This window comes from Ostrinia nubilalis, chromosome 15, assembly GCF_963855985.1.
Source record: "Ostrinia nubilalis chromosome 15, ilOstNubi1.1, whole genome shotgun sequence".
NCBI classification, from domain to species: domain Eukaryota; kingdom Metazoa; phylum Arthropoda; class Insecta; order Lepidoptera; family Crambidae; genus Ostrinia; species Ostrinia nubilalis.
This window is the reverse complement of record NC_087102.1, coordinates 2455163-2478185: the sequence shown is the minus strand read 5'-3', so window position 1 is coordinate 2478185 and position 23023 is coordinate 2455163. Positions and strand designations below refer to the sequence as shown.

General features: G+C 38.5%; 3 protein-coding genes across 3 annotated transcripts in view; 2 read left to right on the top strand and 1 right to left on the bottom strand.

Moving 5' to 3' along the window:
• The window catches only part of LOC135078716 (espin), an 89740-nt gene extending 87019 nt beyond the window's left edge, over positions 1–2721 (top strand). The window contains exon 15 of the mRNA XM_063973273.1: positions 1805–2721. Within this exon, the coding sequence (XP_063829343.1) occupies positions 1805–1914 (110 nt within the window). The 3' untranslated portion in view covers positions 1915–2721. The remainder of the gene's footprint in view (positions 1–1804) is intronic.
• Positions 2722–3303: 582 nt separating this feature from the next.
• Positions 3304–5485, top strand: LOC135078721 (uncharacterized). Its single transcript, XM_063973278.1, has 2 exons — positions 3304–3401; positions 3715–5485. Exons 1-2 carry the CDS (start codon positions 3371–3373, stop codon positions 5457–5459), a joined length of 1776 nt encoding a protein of 591 aa, XP_063829348.1. The 5' UTR covers positions 3304–3370; the 3' UTR covers positions 5460–5485.
• LOC135078724 (aladin-like) lies at positions 5451–11433 on the bottom strand. The gene is made up of 6 exons (XM_063973282.1): positions 11259–11433; positions 10591–11186; positions 9947–10159; positions 9427–9578; positions 7882–8080; positions 5451–7111 (listed from the first exon to the last, which is right to left on the bottom strand). The coding sequence occupies exons 1-6, from the start codon at positions 11379–11381 to the stop codon at positions 6976–6978; spliced, it is 1419 nt and encodes a 472-aa protein (XP_063829352.1). The 5' UTR covers positions 11382–11433; the 3' UTR covers positions 5451–6975.
• Positions 11434–23023: the final 11590 nt, after the last annotated feature.

Genomic DNA, 23023 nt, shown 5'->3' with positions numbered 1-23023 from the left:
TCGGACCACTGTAACGGTTAGTACCCACTGCCTATTCTTTGAGAAAGCCGTAGCCACAGCACTCTTGTTTAGCGGCTGCGACTCATTCTCACACTGCTTCAAATGCGCCGTCTCCATCGACAACTCTCTATCTAGCGAAGCTATCCTCGGACCACTGTAACGGTCAGTACTCTCGCTAGATTAGTTGACTTATGCTGGAATTGCTATGAGTGCTACTACTTCATCGACAACTGCTCGTGCCACTGTGACGGTCAGTAGTCAGTACTCTTCAGTACCGTATTAGGCTATGGTATGATTAGGTAACGGTCAGTACCCTCTGTCAATTCCTTGAGAGCCGTAGCACTCGTATTGAACTGCTACGACTCATTCTCACACTGCTACGACTCCATCGACAACATATCGCTCTGCTACGACACTCCTGCGCAGCCCGCGCGCGCGCCCTCAGAAGCGAAGCTATCCTCGGACCACTGTAACGGTTAGTACCCTCAGTACCCTTTGCTTATATTGAACTACGACTCATTCAAGCAATACCACGGCTCTGATAACATATCGCTCTGCTACGACACTCCTGCGTAGCCTGCCCTCAGAAGCGAAGCTATCCTTGGACCACTGTAACGGTCAATATCCTCTGTCAATTTCTTGAGAGAGCGCGTGTAGCAGTTCAATAGAAGTGCTTTCTATTTAACTGCTACACGACTCATTCTCGCACTGCTACTACTCATTCTCACACTGCTACCACTCTATCGACAACATGTCGCTCTGCTACGACACTCCAGCGCAGCCTGCACGCGCGCCCTCAGAAGCGAAGCTATCCTCGGACCACTGTAACGGTCAGTACTCTCGCTAGATTAGTTGACTTATGCTGGCATTGCTATGAGTGCTACTACTTCATCGACAACTGCTCGTGCCACTGTAACGGTCAGTAGTCAGTACTCTTGCTTCAGTACCGTATTAGGCTATGATATGATTAGGTAACGGTCAGTACCCTCTGTCAATTCCTTGAGAGAGCCGTAGCACTAGTATTGCACTGCTACGACTCATTCTCGCATTGCTACGACTCTATCGACAACATATCGCTCTGCTACGACACTCCTGCGCAGCCCGCGCGCGCGCCCTCAGAAGCGAAGCTATCATCGGACCACTGTAACGGTCAGTACTGTAGCTACAGCATTCGTATTGCTACGACTAATTCTCACACTATTGCGACTTCATAGACATTTTCATGCTGTCGTGATGCTTACAAAAACTACCTATTCTATGGGTATATTTTTGATATTTATGTAAATTGTAAGTAAATAACAATACCGCACAAACACAACACAAACAATCGTGGAAATGGGTACACTTCTGCTATTGTTGATGAGCTGTTATTCACATGGTTAGTTCTTCATAATGAATTCGTTACCGAAAAACGACATTCTGTTCAGTTTTCCATGCGTAAAATTGATAGTTTTAACTAATCTGGACTGTCAAATCACTTGTTTTGCTTCATTAGCTTTGGCACTTAGCTAACAGTCGAGACAAATTGCGTTTCCATTTGGTACTCGTATTTTAGGCAGTCCACAATCAGCTTCACATGTTTTACTAATTGCAGACTATTAAGTTTTTTTGCGAATTTTTCCTGAATCAAAACTTTAAAAATTAACGATCTATTAATCATAAGATTTACGTGTGTATGCCGGTTATATATTTACTGACTGATGTTTTCTTACTAGTTTTTAGTAGTGAAGAAAGTTAGGACATTGTCAAAATGGAAGGAATTTTATTTCGTGTACTGGTAACATTGTTATTTTAACGTCCACAGGTCACGCGACAAACGGTAAACATGACGACGACAATGCCGAGAGCGCAAAAATCATACCATGGCGAGCACAGCTGCGCAAGACCAACAGCAAGCTCAATCTGTTAGAGTAGTACGTTGTAAGCTTGGTTGTAAGCTTGGTCAGTGTTGCTAGAGTTAAATAATTACTACTATTCAGTAGTATTCATGTACGTTTTGTATAGCAACGCCATAACGAGAAAATGCATTGTATCCGTTGCTTGGATTAAAATAATGAGTCCAAAAATAATAAAACAAATTGAACACAACTTATCCCATTAATTAGTGATTTGGTAAGAATTTAGGTAGGTTAAAAATAGTTATGCGATACGTACCTATTTAAGTATTTGTTTGTTCAATTACGATAAACGTCTTCAACTTCTGCACGCTCTGACTTTATGAATATTTTTTTGATACATTTTCATATGTATACAATTAAAATATTGTCTTCTTATATTTTCACGAATGAAGTGTTTTATTCAAGACCAAACAATATTATCTTCGAATATAATCTTCATGAATTAAGTCATTTACTCATTTGTACATTTACTTATTCATAAGCAAGTAGATTTTCATAATTAATTAAAATATTCCTTAGAAAAAGATGTAGTTTGCCGAATGTAGTTTTGTTTCGGATTAAAATTTAAAATTGTAAACAAAAGTCTTAAGACTAGATTGTTTTTTATAACAAAAAAATATTATTTAATTAAAAATATTTAAGTTTTGATAACATGCAAGTGATACCATTGTTGCAATACTAGTTTTAAGCTTCCAGTGGGCTTTTGCAATCGAGTACGTCCTACTTATTAAAGTATATTAATATGTACATTGAAGATGTGTGAATTACAGTACGACTATATGAATATAATGTAATGTTGTTAAATAAAAATGCTGTTGCTTAATTCGTGTTTTAATTGATATCGTTTATATTCTAGCCAAAATGACAAAACATGCACAACTCCTTTTGAGTTGAATGGCAAAAACATTTTTAATTTAGGACTCTCGGCAGACTAAAGATATTTAGTCGGCTGATAGTTGGAACCGATTCTAATTTGTTTGAAGAATCGGCCGATGCAATTTGCGCACTTTCATGTACTAATTAACAGCCCAACCCAACTATCGGCCTAAAAAAATGGTGGCCTGCGCCTAAACATAATATGTTGTACCTACCTAGAAAATATTTACAGAATATTATGTTAGTTGTCTCTTTTTTCTCTTACTAGCTTTTAATATATGTATTTTTCATTACATTTTCGTTAAACAATAACAATGATCAGGCATCAATTCACTATTTCATCTTAGGGAATCAGTTTGGTATCTACAAAGAAATAGTATTTTATTTCATCTAAATAACTCCCTGCTCACATTGTAAAAGGCATTTTCCTGTAAAATCTTAAACTACAAATCTTTTCCATTCAATCCACGGACATAATAAAATTCAAGATATAAAAGAGGGTCGTAAAACGTAGCCATAGTATCCGTTTCATATATCGCCAGTGGCGACCGTAAACATGCCTGTAAAATGGATTGAAAACCGATTAAGGCAACATAATGGAAAACTTTAGAGCAAACTCTCTTAAAGGTAAGAGGACAAAGTTGTAAAACATGCCTTAAGTTAAATGTCATACGAGGCAATAAGAAAACACTCTGGGCGTAAGATTACTAAAACTAAGAAAGCGCTTAGTGAAAGAGGCATATAATATAACACAAAAAGAAAGATAAGACTCTGCTTTTAAGTTAAAAGTCCTTTTTCAAATCCAAGATTTTCCAAAATTTAAATTCCACATTATTTTAGGGACTAACAAAATAGGAATCAATCCAATAGATTGACACTATAAAACAATAATAACATACTGATGTCGACCTAATTAAATAGGTACTCCTTTCCTTTTCAGCACAACTGCTTTGTTCTATACTTATTTATTCACAAGTCCCTACGAAGGGAAGCCTAATAAAAGGAAACTTGCCCGACATAACAACACTATTAGAATTTGTGCAAACATTCATCACCCCGTATCTAAAGCCAGGAGCATTCAACGCAGAACCAACGTTTAGAGTCCTCAAGGAATCTTCAGTGGAAAATGTTATACAGAAAAAAATCGCAGAACTAAAACCACTGCTACAAGATTATGACGTAGAGGCAAAAACAAAAGACGAAGAAAATGATAATCTCACGCTAGAAGGCAATGATGAAACCACTATAGTAGAATTCGTTCCAAATAATAACAAACACAAACATCTGAGGAAAAAAGAAGAAAAACTAATACCGGACCCATTAAGAGCCAAAATAAATAATTATAAGAAGATCAGGCGTGAAATTAAGGCTGCACTGATGAAAGAAAACGTTACAAAAGACACCCGAAATCTTGTGACAAACACTTTAGATGGGATCATGGCGAGACTTCTTTCAAACAAATGTTTATGGAAAAGCACACCGGATAACGAATTAAGTAAGAGCCAAAATCGCGTGCACAACACCATTTCTATAGCTTCCAAATGGAACAAGCAATGGGATAAACTGAAGAAGCAGTACTTGATATACGCAAAGCATCAACCAGACTCATTCCAAGGAACAAAACTCTTCCTATTTTTCGAGCAGTTTCACGAGTTTCTCGCTCACATAGTCAAAGATTTGGAAGTTATGGCAGATAAGTACAAAATAATTTGCAAAGTGGTTAGTAATAATGGGCAGGAGATCCTATTCGAAAACGATGTAGGCCTTCGGCAAGGAACGCCCAAGGATAATAATATAAAGACGAAGGTCAAATGCGAGTTCTTCAAAATTTGCTCTCAAGAACTATCAAAATTCATGACAGACTTTTATATAGCACTAAACGATACCGCTGTCAGTACATTGAGGAACTACGCATCGATGTATGTAAGGGATGTTAATAATGAAGACAGTCAAGAAAAAGATGATGTTGCCAGTGTAATAACCAACTTAAGCTTAGTAGCAGAGGATAAAACTATTAAGATATTCAAAAGAACGACTGCTGATTTCCAACTAAACCATGTAAAAGATGAGAAGGCAAACATAAAGGCGCTTAAATCTTACATAAAGAATACAATAAGGGATACAATAACTCTAATAAAAATGGATCTGGATACAGGTTTAGAGTCGCTAAGAGCAAGACTTCAGCAGAATATTAAAAAGGATTTAATTGTAAACATAGATGTCGATTTGGGGAATTTAGAAAGGGATTTAAAAAGTAGAATTTGTTCTGTATTTTCTGTCTGTAACGGTAAATTCGCGGGCAGAAAATTTATGGAGAGTGATGAGCATTCACATTACACGAATCGAAATAACGTTTATGTTAAAGTACAGTTAAGTCTTGACGACGAGTTAAAAGACTCGTTAGCCCTGAAAAAGTCGTCAGATTTGATTAATCCATTGTTGAAAGCCGCAGCGAGGGATTTAAAAAGTCAAAAAACAATTAGATACAGATACAAGCCAACAATGATGTACAGACGAAACAAAGAATTTGATAAGTATGCTATGATCAATGTGACTAGGACTACTTTAAATGATTCTTCTACTATCACTACTACTGCAATCATCACTACTGCTATTACTACAAGTACTACAGAATCTACGACTAAAATGATTATCCCAATAAATGAAACCCAAAACTTTGTTTAAAAATAAAAGAGTTTATTTACATCACATTTACAATGTTTACTTATTTCACTAGTTGATAGTACAAAAATATTATTAGGCAGTCTTTTGGCATACCTATGTTACTTCAAAAACTTATTAACTAGAAGATGTGTCTACGACAAAATTACGTTTACCAGCGTTTCTTATTCTGTTTTATCAAAAGAAAATACAAGTTTTTGTGAGCTAAGCTACTTATGCCCGTTTTCACCATCAATCCCTAATTTTTAAGTGACCCCAATGGTAACTTATAACAGGGATTTTGCTTACATAGGGGTCACTTAAAAAATAGGGATTGATGGTGAAAACGGGCATCAATCATACTGATTCGAATTTGATTACAATCAATGGTTTCTATAAGTACATCTTCTTCCACCACCAAATACAACAGACTTTCTTGTTTTTTTTTTTAATTGTTTGCCACCACCAGTCAATTGAATACTTTGATGAGCTGTCAAACATACTCTAAGGCTGGGTTGCACCATCTTACTTTAACTTTAACAAACGTCAAAAGTTCATCAAACTCCATACAAAAGCACCACCGGTTATGGTTATAGTCACGTTTAAAATAAGGCGGTGCAACTCAGCCATAAGTTCGTGAAATACCACGTTTGACGTCACCTGTAAGTTACGATTTTCATAGGTTTATGATTTGAAATCAAACAAAAATCAACAAGTAACCAGCTTATCATACATAATTTATAATCATCTTTTTTTATTTCACTTCCAAAAACTATTTTGAGTACACAACCCGATCGAGCTAACTCGCTGGTATGCGACTCTTAGGCCCAGAACAGACGGTGAAACGCAACTGCAACGAAACTGCAACTTTCTGATGATTCTGATGAATGAAACTGAAAGTGAAAGTTTCAAACTGGTCGCGTCATGTGTGGTCTCTCAACGGACGCTATGGCAGAAACTTAGACGCAACTCAAAAGTAACTAGCAGTTGCAGTTTCGTTTCACCGTCTGTTCTGGGCCTTAGTTGCAATCACCTACATATCTCTCCGCGTTTGCCCCGTCCGTACCAGCGGGGTTACTCCGAAAAACGTTATCCGAAGTTTCGAATGTTACTATCCCTCTCACGCAAAGCGAGAAGCCAGCGCGAGCGACGGTGACAGAAAGACCCAAAACTACGTAAATGGTGTTTCGGAATAGCCCCACAGAGCGTCGATGTGACGTCACGGCTGCCAGGTTCGCTAATTACTCGGCCAGGTTGTACTAGAGTAAATACAAATGAGTAGGTCATCTTCATAGAAACGCACGGGCGCGGTTTGTATGTGAGCGCGCCAACACGTATGCGGCGCGCACGCACACAATGACAAAATTTAGCGGGGATTAGCGGGGAGCCAGTCATGGTTGCGCCGAATATTGCTGAAATATTGGCGCGCTCACATACAAACCGCGCTCGGTGCGTTTCTATGAAGATGACCTACTCATGTGTATTTACTCTGGTTGTACTATCCACCGTATAAATGTCAAGCTACAAACTGACCTGACCTCTACATATTGTACACGATAGGGAAATGCTGTATCCTGCCCGATGACCAGGCGACGGTGAGACAGGCTCCTTCAGTGAAGTTCTGTTGGAACGCCATCGTAGAGGGTAGTTCGTTGTCTATGCCGTTGATGAAGCAGCTGGAACAAATGTAAATTAATTTGTGAAGGCTGTGAACAGTTTATGACATTAACATTAGATTAAAATCGAAGTTTTATTTTATTTAGTTTCGATTAGGCACATAGCTCGTAGTGACGATGGCCGTTGGGGCAGAAAAGTTCTCGAGTGGCGACCATAAGCCGGAAGACGTAGCGTAGACATGGGCAGGCCTTCCACTAGGTGGACCGAGAACTGACGGCCGATGGGACAGCAGGGTTCAAGTGGAGGCTACGTACCGAAAAGCGCATCGTAGGACGTCCACCTACAAAGTGGACCGATGACCAAATAAAGGTAAGCAGGAAGGTGCTGGATGCAGGCCGATACCAAACGGTCAATAAGAAAATCACTGGGGTAGGCCTATGTTCAGCAGTGGACGTCCTATGGCTGAAATGATGATGATACCTTTTTAGAATCTCAATTTATCAAGGAAATAGGCATGCAGGTAGATGCTATGACGTAGGCATCCGCTAAGAAAGGATTTTACGAAACTCCACCCCTAAGGGGGTAAAACGGGATCCACGCGTACGAAGTCGCGGGCGGCCGCTATCTATATATATAAAAATGAAACCCGTTTTCCGTTGTCACGACATAACATGAAAACGGCTTGACCGATTTGGCTGATATTTTTTTTTGTAGTTTTCTAATACTCTGTACAAGGTTTTTACGGAAAAAAATATAAAGAAAATCTCTACGCTAAGGCGGTACGAAGTTCGCCGGGTCAGCTAGTTATAAATAAAGTGCAATTACTAACCAAGGAGTGATCTTCAGCTGCATCATAAGATGCGTAGTGCAGAACACGGCTATGAGAGGAGATTCTTCAAACAACAGAGCGAGGTATCTGCCCGTGGGATCCCAGCACATGTCCAACACTGGGCCTCCGACCGGGTGGCCTGAGGGCAGCTCCACTTTTGTTATGTCGAGGATTGGGACCGCTTTGCTGGTTTGGGCACCTGTAAATAATGAAAATTACCTATGTAACAATACTTACAAAACAATAATGTTTCTAGACTGATAGTTTAGTTGTTGTCCTCTTCTCTCTCCCCATTATTAATAAAAAGTTACACCCTAGTTGAACTCTGTTTTATAGTGACAAACTGTTTTAAGGGTTCAACTATGGGGTAACTTTTATTAATAAGGGGATTATACTTACCAATAACAATATCCCAAGAAAGTTGTACAAGTTGCACCATTGTACAATGGCTATGCAGCATATCAAAAGCATAGCCTAAGCTTGTGTGACATGAATATCACAAAAGTTTAGTTTAGTAGCAAGTTTACCAATAGGTAAACATGGTAATACATATTGCATAATTAGGATGCAGATCTTTTTCTTTTACATACTGCAATTTTTTTTTATCCACAACGAGGAAGCTCTTGGCCTGCATCTCACCTGATGGTAAGTAATTATCACCTTCAAGAAAAGTGCATAAATCAGCAGACATTTACCACTCATCAGTCCAGTGATCATGGGGGATCTCCCCTTTAACAAGTCGTCAGGCCCCCAGCATGCTGCCACGACAAGCACCAACACTCAGAGGTCCAACCTTTAATGTCCCATACACTACACCACTCATCAATGTATTAGATGCATAAATCAGCAGCCACAAACCAGTCACCAATCCATGTTGATTAGAGCATAGGTAGACCATGGGCCATTTTGCAAAACTGCTTACTGAGTAGAGTTATCAATGTTTTGGTGGGTGTCACTCAGCAGTCGCTTACCATTCATGAGTCTAGTGTTGGTGAGAGCATAGATCATGGGTTCCCCTTTAGCTGCAAACAGCAGCAGGTCATCACGCAACATTCGGGGGTACAGGGGTCAGGGTCCAACGCTTAAGCCTTGGGCAGACCAAACGCAGGGCAGTAGCAACGCAGTTTGAATGCAGGCCCGCGCAAGTTGTAATACAAGAAACTCTTTGAAAGATGTCACACCAAATTTGAACGCGGGCCCGCGCTCAAACCGCGCCGCACTGCAACTGCCGAACGACAAACGAGGCGGCGCGGATGCGGGACAGAAGCGGCGCGAACGCGGGCCCGCGCTGTTGTATTACTATGGCGGCCATATTAGCATGACACACCGGACGCTGGGCGGTAGCAGCGCGTTGAAAGCGGTTTTCGAATATTTAAATTTTTGACAACCGCCCGCGTTGCAACTGCTTTGAAACTGCGCTGCTTTCAGTGTGCCTCAGCCGCGCTGCAACTGACCCGCGCTGCTTCTGACCCGCGTTTGGTCTGTGGAAGCCTTTAGTGTCCCATAAACTACATGTATTAGAAGCATAAATTAATAATCACTTACCACTCATAAGTCCAGTGTTGGTGAGAGCATAGATCATTGCCTCCCCTTTAGCTGCAAAGAGTAGCAAGTCATCAGGCCCCCAACAAGCCGCCACAACACGTAATCCACGTGCGCACCAACGCTCGGGGGTCCATCGCTTAGTGTCCCATACACTGTAGGTAAGTAATAATAGACTTGATTTAATGAACAAGCTCATAATAGGTCTTAGGTCTCTTAATTTTGAAGTTTCTGTAATGACAATGCTATTAAATTGACGCCTTTTTCGTCAATTCTTGATTGGAATAATTCATTTCATGTTATCACAAAGTATTACTGCCTACTCTAGTATTGTATTTTTTATTTTATTTTATCCCATTGTTCATACATGACCTAAAATTAACCCTCTTACTAATAAAAAGTTACACACTCGTTAAACAGTACATACATTAAAGTGACATTTCAAGTTTAAAAATTTTTACTAACAATAAAAGTTACTATTCTTTATTGAAAAAAAAAATACAAATAAAAATTGGATACCCACCGGAAAATAATCGAAGATGTAGCAGCAAACACTTTACTAGCATCTAGCGACCATCTTGCAAAAACTATTCCGCCACCAGCAACCCTGCGCAGTGGGACGGCTGTCTCCATGGAAACATCCCACACCATCATCGAGGTGTCCGCACCACTGCAGCTGATCAATAAGTCACCGTTCGGAGACCAGCTCACATCGGTGACTGGGCTGTGGCCTGATCTGGAAATTAGAAACAGAAAATTAATTTTATCTAGATAATTTAAATTGTGTGAGAGTCAGAGCACTTTCGTTTTACTGTAAAATATTATAGGTACAGATGATGACACATTAAGCTTATTCAAATTCAAATTCTTTATTGCTCCACGTAGGTATACAAAGGTTCTTACTTATTGGACATAGACCAATAACATTATTAATGTGGCATCTTAATTAGGTCTAAAAAGTGTGATATTGCAACAAAAGTTAAATGTGTTGTCTGATGTGCTATTTAACTGTACAAGTAACAAAGAAACATAATACGATGACTTCATAACAAACAAATAATAAGGGGAAAAATTCACAGTTTCACTAGATATAATACTAGAAAAATTCACTAGGTTTCAATTCATTATACTTATAGCTATTAAAAAAAAGTTATGACTAAAACATACCTTTTCAATACAATAGCATTACTGGAGGATGGCTTCGTGAACATTGAATTTGGGTCCACAGTCCACACAATGACACCTTGTTCACAGCCCACAGCTATTTCTGACGCTGAAAACGGTCTCCAGCACAGCGATGACACATGCCCTTGAGCTTTACACTTCAACATCGACACAAACTGTACTTCGGAGCAATACACTCTGACATTATCGTCTACAGTTGCCACCGCTATCTTTGTAGTGTGCGGGTGCCATGCCAAACACTTCACTGGGGCACCACCCCAGTTCCTTGTTCTCGAGTAGTTTGACACAATTTTAGGCCCTATGTCCTTCAAATGTGGCTGCAGAAAGTAGTGGAATGCTGTGAACACGTTCGCCACTTTTAACACGTAAGATGCCGCAACAGCAAGGAAAGGACTCTCTCTGTTGATGCTGGGATCGGCTGCGACGCCCAAAGCTTCAAGAAAACCTTGCTTGTACCACACACTGGTTATTTTCTTCAGCAAATTGTCTTCAACATCTATATACATAGAAATGTTCTCATCCGTCGTTCTGTGATGATGGATATCCCTTGCCACGTTGATCACAGGATGTTGTTTCGTCTGAAATGTTAAAAAGTAAAATTAAACAACGATAAACCACAAAAAATTGATGCAACATGAAGCTAACCTTACCGTATTGGTAAAAGTAGTTATGTTGCCATATCTAGAGTTACCACAACAGTAAACTTCGTCTATTTTACAGAAGGCAGTTTCTTCTGGTCCTGTTACACTGGGAAATCCATGAAATGCGGACATTGTTGTTAATTAATTAGAAAAATAAAGCGACCGGCACCAAGCCAACAACAGAATTTTTGAATCTGACAGATGACAGGAGACAAGACAGCTGTGCGCCTGTGCTGTCATCTGCTATATTTTTTTAGTAGCAAAGACAATTAGCAATATTGAGCAATAATCATAAACTTGTAGAATATTTTAACCCATATATGCCCAGAACTATTTAGGTCCCAGATTTTTATGTAATTTGGCATATTTACTCTATATAGACCCTTAATCATGAACCAAGATGAGTTTTTGGATTTCAGGATTTGGAACTATATTTTTTTCAGTCGGTCGAAAACGACCGCCTGGGCATATAATATGAGACTAGAATGTACGTGTTCATAGTATAAAGTATTTTCAAATAATAGTCGTATTTATTATAGAATTTGTTTACAAATTTTTACAGAATATAGCAAATAGTGTGTAATAATAATATTTGGTTTATTTAGAAACATGAATAATAACACAGTTAGTACAATTTAGGCTGCAAAACCTTTGCCATGGAGATTTACACCACACTTGCTGCATTTCTTCACAGTTATGTGTTTGCATACTGCACAATTTCAACCAATCTGACTGGTGAGGATCAATCAAATGCTCAGCACCATATCGCCTTACACTTAGTGGTATATTAGACGGCACTGGGCGTGTTGAAGGTAGACTGAGTTCAAGGAGATCCATATTTTGGAAACAAATTTCTAGCAATTAATCTTCGAAACTCCAGAGTTATTATTGACGGTGACATCAATCAACCATGTCAAAAACATTAGAACCATTTTTTTCCTTCCCATCAATAACTTTGCCATAATAGTGAGATCACTTGGAGCATCTGTAGACACTTTGAAGTTTCGAAGATAAATTGCTAGAAATTCGCTTCTTACAAATGGATCTCCTCGAACTCAGCCTGGACCTTCAACACGCCCAGTGCCTCTAATATACCTCTAAAAGGCTGTATGGTGCTGAGCATTTGATCCTCACCAGTAAGAATCATAGAAATTGTGCTTTATGTAAAAACAAACAAGTGTTTTGCAGAATTTCGTGCCTAAATTGTACTAACTGTGTAATTATTCAAGGTTCTAAATTAACCAAATAACATTAATTTACACTATTTGCTATAATTTGATGAAATTATAAACTAATTATATAATAAACACGACTTTTATTTGAAATACTTTATACTATGAAAATCTACATTCTTGTCTCATATATGCCCATGCGGTCGTTTTCGACCAACAGAACTTTTTCAAAAAATAACAAAGCAGATAAATTTATATTTTCATAACACTTCTTACTTATTTACCTTGAAAATATATTCATTTCAATATTTTAATCGCAATAATCGTTTAAAACAGAATACATAAAAGAATATTTACATTTTTGTAAGACTGGGTGCACTAATTTCAACAACAAAAAAATCTGTGAAATTCAATTTCAAATTCGAAAAAAAGTGGCGGCGAATGATCTTAGTAATTGTTATATTTGAATAGGAAGTTCTTTCAACATTATATTTATAGCGCTAAAACAGAAAAAAAACGTAGAGTTTTTTTGTAATTGGCTTCGTAAGAGAACATGTACCATTGGGTCGTTTTCGTGCCTCTGGGCATATATGGGTTAAAGCAATAACGTTATTCGTTATCACTTTCCGAACCGTTATTTCGATAGCTTCAACTTAAAGACGCCACACACCGTGTTGCTGTAGCTATAAATTAATCAAATTAAATACAAACGCTTTAAATTGGAATAATCTAATACCGAACGATTTTGATGGTTGTATTTTTGTAACCTTTTACTTTTCTATACCAAATCGTACGGCAACTAAACTAAATAATTAAGACGCGTAAATATCTCATTGTTAATTAGGAATTTCAGAAAGTACTTGATCTACGATACGTAACTAGGTTCCTAAAAGATCTTTTTTGTCTTGGGAGGCAGCTTCCTTCATTTTCGAATCGATCAGCTAACTCTGACAAAAAGTGGCTCTGATAAATAACGTTATTATACCCCCGAGCCTCGTGATTGACGATTTGTTTGTTTCCTACGCTCAAGAAAAACAAGCTATTTGAGATTACTTTGAAACAATACAGTGGGTCTAGACAAAGTGCCATTTTAATCGCAAACCAGTCGAAAAGTGGTCGAAAAGCCCCTTTTTTGTATGGAATTTGACGGATTCGATTTTCGATTCGATCAAAAAGTGCGTTTTGTCTAGGGGGGCAGGTAAATTTCGGCTAGACTAGTGCTGGCAGGTTGGTTTTTTATCGACAAGTACCTATAATATCTTAAATAAATATCTTTGGACAATCTCACACAGCGCTATCTAGCCCCAAAGTAAGCAATTAATATGCTTGTGTTATGGGTGCTAGCTTAGCGGATATACTACTTATAAGCCTGACCAGGAACATAAAAACCCTGGCATAGAGGCGCGTCAATCGCATTTGATAGTGCAACACTGAGTACAGTCGTACCTGTGTTAAATTAATAGGCTAACTTTATGTATCAGGATTCAGGATTACGGGTTAATTTGATATTTTCATAAATTAACCAAAAAATATTATTATAGGTAACCTGGTTTAAATAAATTAAATGAAACCATCAATCGAGCTAGTAGGATTTATTTTATTATTCATCAATAATCAAATTCAGAACTTGAATATTCAACTGCAATGTTTGGTCATGAACGCTTCAAACTCGGTACTTCTTTCCCAATTCCATAAAATTCAACACTTAGAAAGTGACAGAAAATTTTAAAATAGGTAGTTGAAACAAACCACAGCTAATTTTCATAGTGGACTGTACTATACGATAAACATGACAGTCAATTTGACAACCTTTGTCGGAAACATTATTCAATGAAAATATTGTCCGAACCCTTAGTATTTCTCTTCGACAAATACTTTAACACATTGTGAAACACTTTTCTTCCACGACTATAAAAAGATTTTAGCAATTTACTACTTCACAAAATCAATTGCGCACATTTAAAATAAAGTTTGTTTACACTTTGACAGCAATAGACTGACATGCAAGGTGACATGTCAATGAAGTTTTCAGTTACTGTTGCCATTAAAAGAAATTAGTACCATTAGTTTTCCGCAACATGGCGAGGGTTTTTATGTTCCTGCCCCCCTAGACAAAACTCACTTTTTGATCGAATCGAAAATCGAATCCGTCAAATTCCATACAAAAAAGGGGCTTTTCGACCACTTTTCGACTGGTTTGCGATTATTATTGCACTTTGTCTAGACCCACTGGTCAGGCTATATATACTTTTTTTTTTAAATACATACTTATTATACATAGTAACACCCAGACCCGTCACAGAAATTAAAATTCATCATTTCAATATCTGCCCGGCCGGGAATCGAACCCGGGACCTCTCGGCATAGTAGTCCGTTCTGAACCACTACACCAAACGGCCGATAATAAACGGGGACATTTCAATACATAGGCTGAGTTGCACCACCTAATTTTGACCGTAACTATAACGATAACCGGTGCTTTTTGTGTGGAGATTGACCGATTTCTGACGTTTGTCAAAGCTAAAGTAAGATGGTGCAACCAGCCTTACAGATTCAATGCCATTTATTTTCAATTTAATACAGCTGGTGTCTTTTGTTTGAGTTGATATTGGTATTAGATTATGTAACAATCCACTTTCAGAAGTATAGATATCTCACTATGTATGTTAAGTCTATTATTTTTTTAGCGCAATAGTTAGTTACATAATTTGATGACCAATACTTTGAATTTTTCTTTTTCATTTAATTCATAAATAAAAGAAAAATCTAAATATAATAAAAATAAAATTATTTCACTCACGAGATAAGTAAGTTACCTTCAGAGTTTTGATTAATAAGAGCTTTTCACAATTCTTGAAAAATCGATATAGCAACAACAATATTCAGAACTTTGTCCTCATAGGGAATATCAACCCGTACAGCTGGGAATCGACGGCAAAAGTCTTTGTTTTTCGTAGATAAAGAAACCTGTATAAGTTGTTTCGTCCACGAAGACGCGCCCCACCAATTTTTGGTCGAGGGAAGCGCGGGGTGCGGAGTTTGATCCGAGCAATCCGAGTGTCATTATTGTAGTGTGCGTGTGCACTCATCGATGATTTAGTGTGTACCGATAGCATTCGAACATTAGCGGACGTATGGTGGGGCGCGTCTTCGTTGATGAAACGATCTTTATGACTTGACACCAATGATACCAGAGTAAGTAGGTACTACTTTTAAGCTGCTATTAAAATTCATTCGTTCAGAAAAAACCTGGAACCAATATTGGACATAGAAACAGGTTTAACCAAAGAGTTTAGCAGGCTATTGTTATTAGGCAAAATTTTAATTACATAAGTTTGGCGCAAATTCAGCACGCATTAGGGTTGCTAACTATGAAAACAATTCTGATATTTTATAATGAGATAATTGAATTGTGAAGTTTTACTATGGTAAGAAAAGAAAAGAAGTTTCTAAATCTAAATCTTAAATAAAAATTGTTCACATTTAAGTAAATAGGTCAATTAACTACGTTACGGACTACGATACGAGCTACAACTACGCCAATGCTGCAAACAGCTACGGATGCTACGAATCAGTACTACGCCGTAGTTGTAGTAAGGTAATACGACTACGACGTTACTATCATAATTAGGTTCAAATGAGAATGTGATACTTATTGATTATGTACTTATATTTTTTAAGTGCTTCAACAAGTTTGTATATTATTACATCAATATTTCATTTTCATTCATGGTAGATCTACATAGACTCCAAAATCCTTCGACTTTTTCTCACAAGCCACGGTTGGCAGCCCTAACTCGCATGCAGATGGCATGGCATATCGTGTTGACAATCAGTTTTAATTAAAAACACACCGCGTTGATTAGTTTTCGGGTCCATTTTGTATGCTGACCATACAACACGCTGTTTTTATTGCTAACCTATTTTGTGACTTGTGAGTGTTGATACGCAGGCCTATTTTTTAATTACCCGTCTGCGCCAGAATGAGGGGTTATGTTTTTTTATTTAGGGTAGAGGTAATCTTTGTAATTTTTCTGGACCCGCGCTATCAGTCAGATCAGTAGTTATGATGATACTAGATTGTGATTTCTAAAATTCATGATAATGTCACATTGCAAATCTAAGTTTAAAGATCAAAGGAGTTTGGTGACTGACAACCAGTTTAAAAAGTAACTGAGTAGCTACTGTATTAACCATTTTTAAATGCTACGTCTATTTAAAAAATATATGACTTTTTGTTTTTTCTTTCCACTTTATAGAATACTAGCTTTCTGCCCGCGGCTTCGCCCGCGTGGAATTTTGTCTGTCACAGAAAAACTTTATCGCGCGCGTCCCTGTTTCAAAAACCGGGATAAAAACTATCCTATGTCCATTCCCGGGACTCAAACTATGTCCCTGCCAAATTTCATCGAAATCGGTTGCGAGGTTTAAGCGGGAAAGCGTAACAGACAGACAGACAGACAGAGTTACTTTCGCATTTATAATATTAGTTGGGATTGCTCTAGATTAGGTATCTATTACTCTCCGTTAAAATCTTCCATTTTAAAATTTACCTCTGGTTTTACTTTGCGTGTCAGTTGCAAAGGATTTTGTGTGTAAATACACCACCATAACACGCATCGGCAACGCAACGCAATCGCCTTTGTGAGTGTACTGCACTGTAAATCCAACAAACATAAGGCTCGTTTTCCACCAAGGCGGAGACGAGGCGAAAGGAGACGAGACGTGTTATCTATACAATATCTATACTCTATACTAATATTATAAATGCGAAAGTAACTCTGTCTGTCTGTCTGCCTGTCTTGCTTTCACGCCTAAACCACTCAACCGATTTTGATGAAATTTGGCATATAGATAGTATGACTCCCGGGAAAGGACGTAGGATAGTTTTTATCCCTGTTTTTGAAACAGGGACGCAGTTTTTCTGTGACAGACAAAATTCCACGCGGAAAGCTAGTAAGCAATAAATAGATTTTCCATATAGGTGTGCTTCGCTGGTTTCAGTGGAAACGGTTGAGCTTAGAGCAGAGAAGGGGTTTTCCCATATTTTAAAGGTCATAGCACACTTATCAACCCGGAAAGGGACCAACACCGTATCGCTTTTCGCCGCGCGGCGAGGCGTTTACGTCACGGTGCGGATATAAAGTGTGTGTTGCAGGTTGCAGTACGGAGTTTCATACAAATAATACTGACCGCTTCCAGTTGATATGGTTACGATCCGTTTTCGGGTTGATAAGTGTGCTTCTTCCTTAAGCGTAACGGAGCGCAGTGAGAACTAAATCCCTCTCAGAAAGAGTAGAAGTTCACTTTAATTTAACGGCAATGACCTACTCGCTGTGCCGCTTGACTCCGCATATCTCCGCTCCGCTCCGCTTCGGTGGAAAACATTCCTAACCAGCACAATACCTCATTGCGGCGCCCGTGGCTTGCGGCGGCAGTACATTACGCGCGGGTAGTTTCATTAATTGATTACACAGCCAGTTCATAATTTCACGGCTCAAAATTGCGCTGAAAATAACTGGCATGCTAATACTGAAAGCCTTTGTGATGCTGATTATAAAGGCATTAAAACATCTAGGTTATGTCTACAGTATATTTTAATCACTTCCAGTTTTAATTACAGCATCATTTTTCCAGCATGTAAATTTGAAACAGCACGATGCTATTAATATGCCAACAGTTTCTTGGGATTTGACTTTATCGCGTCATCATTTTGAAAGAGGAGAGAAAGAACAATTTATTTTACTTTTATAAATATTTACATATACTATTGCATGTGCAAACTCAGAACTGGACTTGAGCATAGCCCAAGCAAAAGAGAATCAACGCTTTGTTAACACCTAGCAATGGCTGGAGCCACTACGATCTTCACAATCACTATATGGCTGCTTCTCATAGAACTACTAAAGTTTAAGATCTCTGGTGTTCTGGCCCAAACCAATTTCAGGGAATTGCACGAATCTTTAAACGATATCCCAGATGGAGCCCTCAAGCCGATGGATGAAGCAGAATTTGAAAGGATATTCAATGATGAATCTCCAGAGGACATAATTGAAATGACCTGGCGAGCACAACAGCTTTCAGTCGGTGATAATAGGAGGAGTAAAAGGGTAAGAAAGACTCCATCTTATATTAAAAGCGAAAGGTCACTGATTGATTGACTGACTAACTCACTCATCAGGAAATCTCAGAAACTACATTGCTAGGAGTCTCTTGCATGGGGGTTCCTTTTAGAACGTAGGTGCTCACTAAGAACGGATTTTACTAAACACCACCCATAAGGGGGTAAAACGGGATCCACGCGTACGAAGTCGCGAGCGGCCGTCCAATGACGAATTATCAATATAAGTTCAGTAGAGCGATAATTGAAATATCAGAATAAGCAGATTATTTATGAATTAGAGAGAGTTAGATGAAACTTATTAGCACTAAGCCCTTGAAACTAAATTTATTTTTGATGCCATGGTCATTGTAGTGACTCTACAAATTAAAAGTAACCATCTCCATATAAGATGGGATACTGGACTATTTTGGCTAGGTACTCCATAACAGCCTAACGCCCGCATTTACAAACATTACTATGAGGTCTCACAGTGCGCTTGGACGCACAGGGTGACATACGAACCAATCATAGAGCTCTATTCACGCTGTGCATTCGATTTGCAAGCATCGTTTGTGAATACCGGCGTGGAACAACAGGGATGAATCACACTTTGAATCAACAGTTTAATGTCCTTAAAACCTTTAGGCTAAAGTAACTTTTTTAAGGCAATCCTTGAACTAGGGAGATTTTTCAAGTGTTTAATTTCAAGGTCTGACATACGATGACTTTTAACACGTTTGAGATCATACAGTATGCTTACTAGACGCTAGCGCATTGTCGGCATTGTTGTGTGAGGGATTCCCCCCGTATTTCATACCGCAGGACAGCAGGCATGATCAATGCGAGCACACTACCCACGTAATGTACTGCGGCCGCAAGCTGCGGACGAACGGCCGCGATGAGATATTGTGCGGGTATAGTTGTATACTATATGTAGTTTAAAGTTCATGTGTGTATACAGAGACGACAACAGGATAGATTAAATATTTTTGTTGCAAAATCACCCCTGTTACCCCCAACTGTATACAGGGTGTTAGGTAAATGGGTATATGAGCCGACACTAGCCCATGTTAACATGGTCATATAAATGGTATGGTGAAGTCAGAAAATTGATATCTTCATTTTAATTATTTTATTTTTCATACAAATCGGATTTTATAAAATTAGTTTTGTATGAAAATTAAAAAAATTAAAATGATGATATCAAATTTCTGACTTCACCATACCATTTATATGACCATGTTAACATGGCCTAGTGTCGGCTCATATACCCATTTACCTAACACCCTGTAGAGTTTAGCTTGACGTACGTCTTATTTTGATGTCTGTACTTTGCTTGATAAAATTGGTTATGACTTGAAATCACCTTATCTTTAGTTGCTCTTTTAACGTCTACAAACAATGGCCTTAAATATGGAATTTGGAACACGTTTGTTTATATAGAGAGGTGCTCCTCAATAAATTTGGATAGCTAATGTTTTGTTGTGGCAAAGCAAAAGCCAAAATGTTTAGGATACTTCGCACTAAGAGATGGAGATAGGTGCAGATTTGTATGGGTGAATATCCCAAACACGTTTTTTACGCGGCGGAGCTGAGAATCGATGGGAGAAATGTAACTAGAGCGATGATTTTTTTTCTGTATATAGTTTATACAGCGTTTTACACGATAGCAAAGTCTTCAGGACAATAGGCAGTTATTTTATGTACTAAAAAAAATGTCAATGACCCAAAATCTAATAGCGGTGGCGCGTCCTAACTCTATTTCTACTCATAAATTATGTTATTCCTTCTTTCTCGGGGATTCTAGTAGTTTAAAAATAGTATAGCCATAAAATACATTAAATAAGACTTCCAAATGATATGAAAGAAATGTGATATTAAGTGTTTTAAATAGCCTTTCAAAACTGTCCCACGAAAAAAAGCAATTACAGTGGCTCAATTTCGACACTCTTACTTCTCCAAAGAAGCTTTGAGAGACGTAGAGTTCTTCTTCCCTGCATCACTCAACTGTGTCCTCCTGATCGGGCTATAAAGACTTGCGACTTGTGGTATTGTTTTTCCAGCAGACCCGTAAATATTTGTATCAGCGGCACAGGAATACAAAATTTTTCAATTTCGCTGGCAAGTGTATGAGTGAAAGCTACTTACTTAGATGCTAAACGATTCTTTAACATGATTAAAGTTTGGTGTTTTGTTGTATCTGCATACAGAAATTATTGATCAGAATTATAGTTTTCTTTATAATTTGAATTTTGTAACAGTTTTTCAATTCCGGTGGCGCAATTTCGGTGGCTCCGGTGGCGAATCTATTGCCAGAATTGGTCTTATTGGCTCTGGAGCATTGTACCTAGGTCTACTAAGGTCTCAGTCATAACTACAATATCGTCAGTGAATCGAAGTTGTGTGATGTACTCGCCGTATCTTGATACTGAGCTCGGTCTAGCTCAGAAGCTTGAAAACCTCTAAGTGGGAGGTAGTGAAGATTTTAAGAGATTATGGTGTCTCCAACTCTGAACCCTCGCAGCAATCAGATAAGTTTCGAGTTCTGATCTTGGGGGAGGGCTGATATGATGAAGTTTTCATACAAATACTTCAGAAGTTGCATGTATCGACAGTCAATTTGACGCCATTAAAGAGACTGTAGCACAGCCCAGGTCTTGACCGAATCGAAGAAGGTACAAAAAGGCCAATAATAATGACTGATTATAGTCCTCAGTCTTCTGCATAATTTGACGCAGCATTAAATATGTATACGTAGTATTACGAACGTCTTTTCGAAAATGAGGTTGTCTGGGAGACTGGATGTTGGATAGCGAGAGTGTCATATTTCAGGAAAAAGCTGCCTCACCTGACTCTGGACCATCGCCAACGTCCATTCCATTCCAGTCTCTAGCACCACCACCATGTCTTATTTTTTGGTTTATCGACCAATAAACATGGTGGTATTTAAGAGAACTTTAGTACTAGCATTCCATCTGATTTCATAAGCTCAGTTGTGATTTCATTATCTCCTGGTACATACCTTGTTGTTTTTAATAGGGCATTCTAGTCTCACTCAAGCTAAAGTCTAGGATATCTTCGCTAAAGTGTCGGAATAATCTCGATCTTCAGCCTAATTACTAGTAGTGCTTCTTAATCTCTCCTAGCAGCTTAGGCATTTACCAAAATGGTTCTGCTATCCTCGTTATTCATGTTGGTTCAATTTGGTCCTCGCAAATACATACTTTCGATTTATTACAAAAAATCGTCTCTATAATACACTTTGTATCAGCGTGAGGACTTGGATAGCTATTTATACATCGATACTAAGCAGAATCTTAAAAACAGATGAGAATAGTCCTGAAACAGCTAAAATTTCCCTAGTCTCGTAGGTTGCAATCTATTCTGCCACTCGAGATGAAAAATCGTGGGGCTTTGGAGCTGGATTGGCACTGGTCGTGGCTTAGGCTTTATCAGTCGACAGCTTTTGAGCATCTTTTATTCGGCATTCTTCTATTTCGGTGATGACTTCTTCTTCTTCCTCGGTCCCTCACTGATGAGGATCGCAACCGCAGATAGTGTTCCTTCATAGACTGCGGTCATAAGCTGTGTGGTGATCGGAGAATACAAATGTGATTAAATTGCCTGTTCGTCTAAAAATGATTACTACATTTTGATTTTTGCAGTACTATTAGGGTGCAGCTCAGTACGCTTTTACAGTTCTGGCATCTTTTGCTAGGCCTGCTCTCTCTATGAGGCTGGCTGGATTTAGTCCTCCGTTTCTTAATTGTACTACTTTCATCTAGCTCATTGTCGCTAGGTTTGCATAGTTTTCCGTTAAATTACCCTGTCACAAATATGTAATGTGTTAGTTCAGTAGATCTAGAAATATCTTCATACTTAATCTCCAGTTCGCATGGTCTTTAGCGAATAATTAGTTGCGTAATTCTGAGTATAGGATAGGTATGATACCATCATGAAAACTTGGCTAGCCTGGACCAATATTTTTACTTATGGAAGATAAACCTAACAACAACCTGGGGCAGTTGGTCGCCCTCCCGGGACTAGAGTTGGTTTCTGGGTTTGAGGGTCATGTATGATGTCTTTGTGATGACTCTAGAATAACGGGGCTGTTGGCGGCTAGAGCCAGAAAGTTTTGGATTTGTTCTCTATGGAGGGATTTTGCCGTTATCACCATGCTTAACAGGCTGGTTGGTAGTTCCAGTATGGTAGTATAATACCCGGAAAGATGCTGCAGCCCACCCTCCAGTATTTTGATTCCTTAGTTGGCTATTACGACTCACGTGGGAAGATTTGATGCTTTTTTAGGGTCACAACACAGGCCTGAATATTGTTTTTAATTATAAACATCTTTACTGGATAATAATACTTAATTGATTACAAATAAATAAGTAATTTGAGACAATCATCCGTAACATTCCGAAGTCCGCTGTATAAATAAATTTCGGTGGATTGGTTCTTAATTCCGGTGGCTCAAATACAATTTCGGTGGCTCTTGA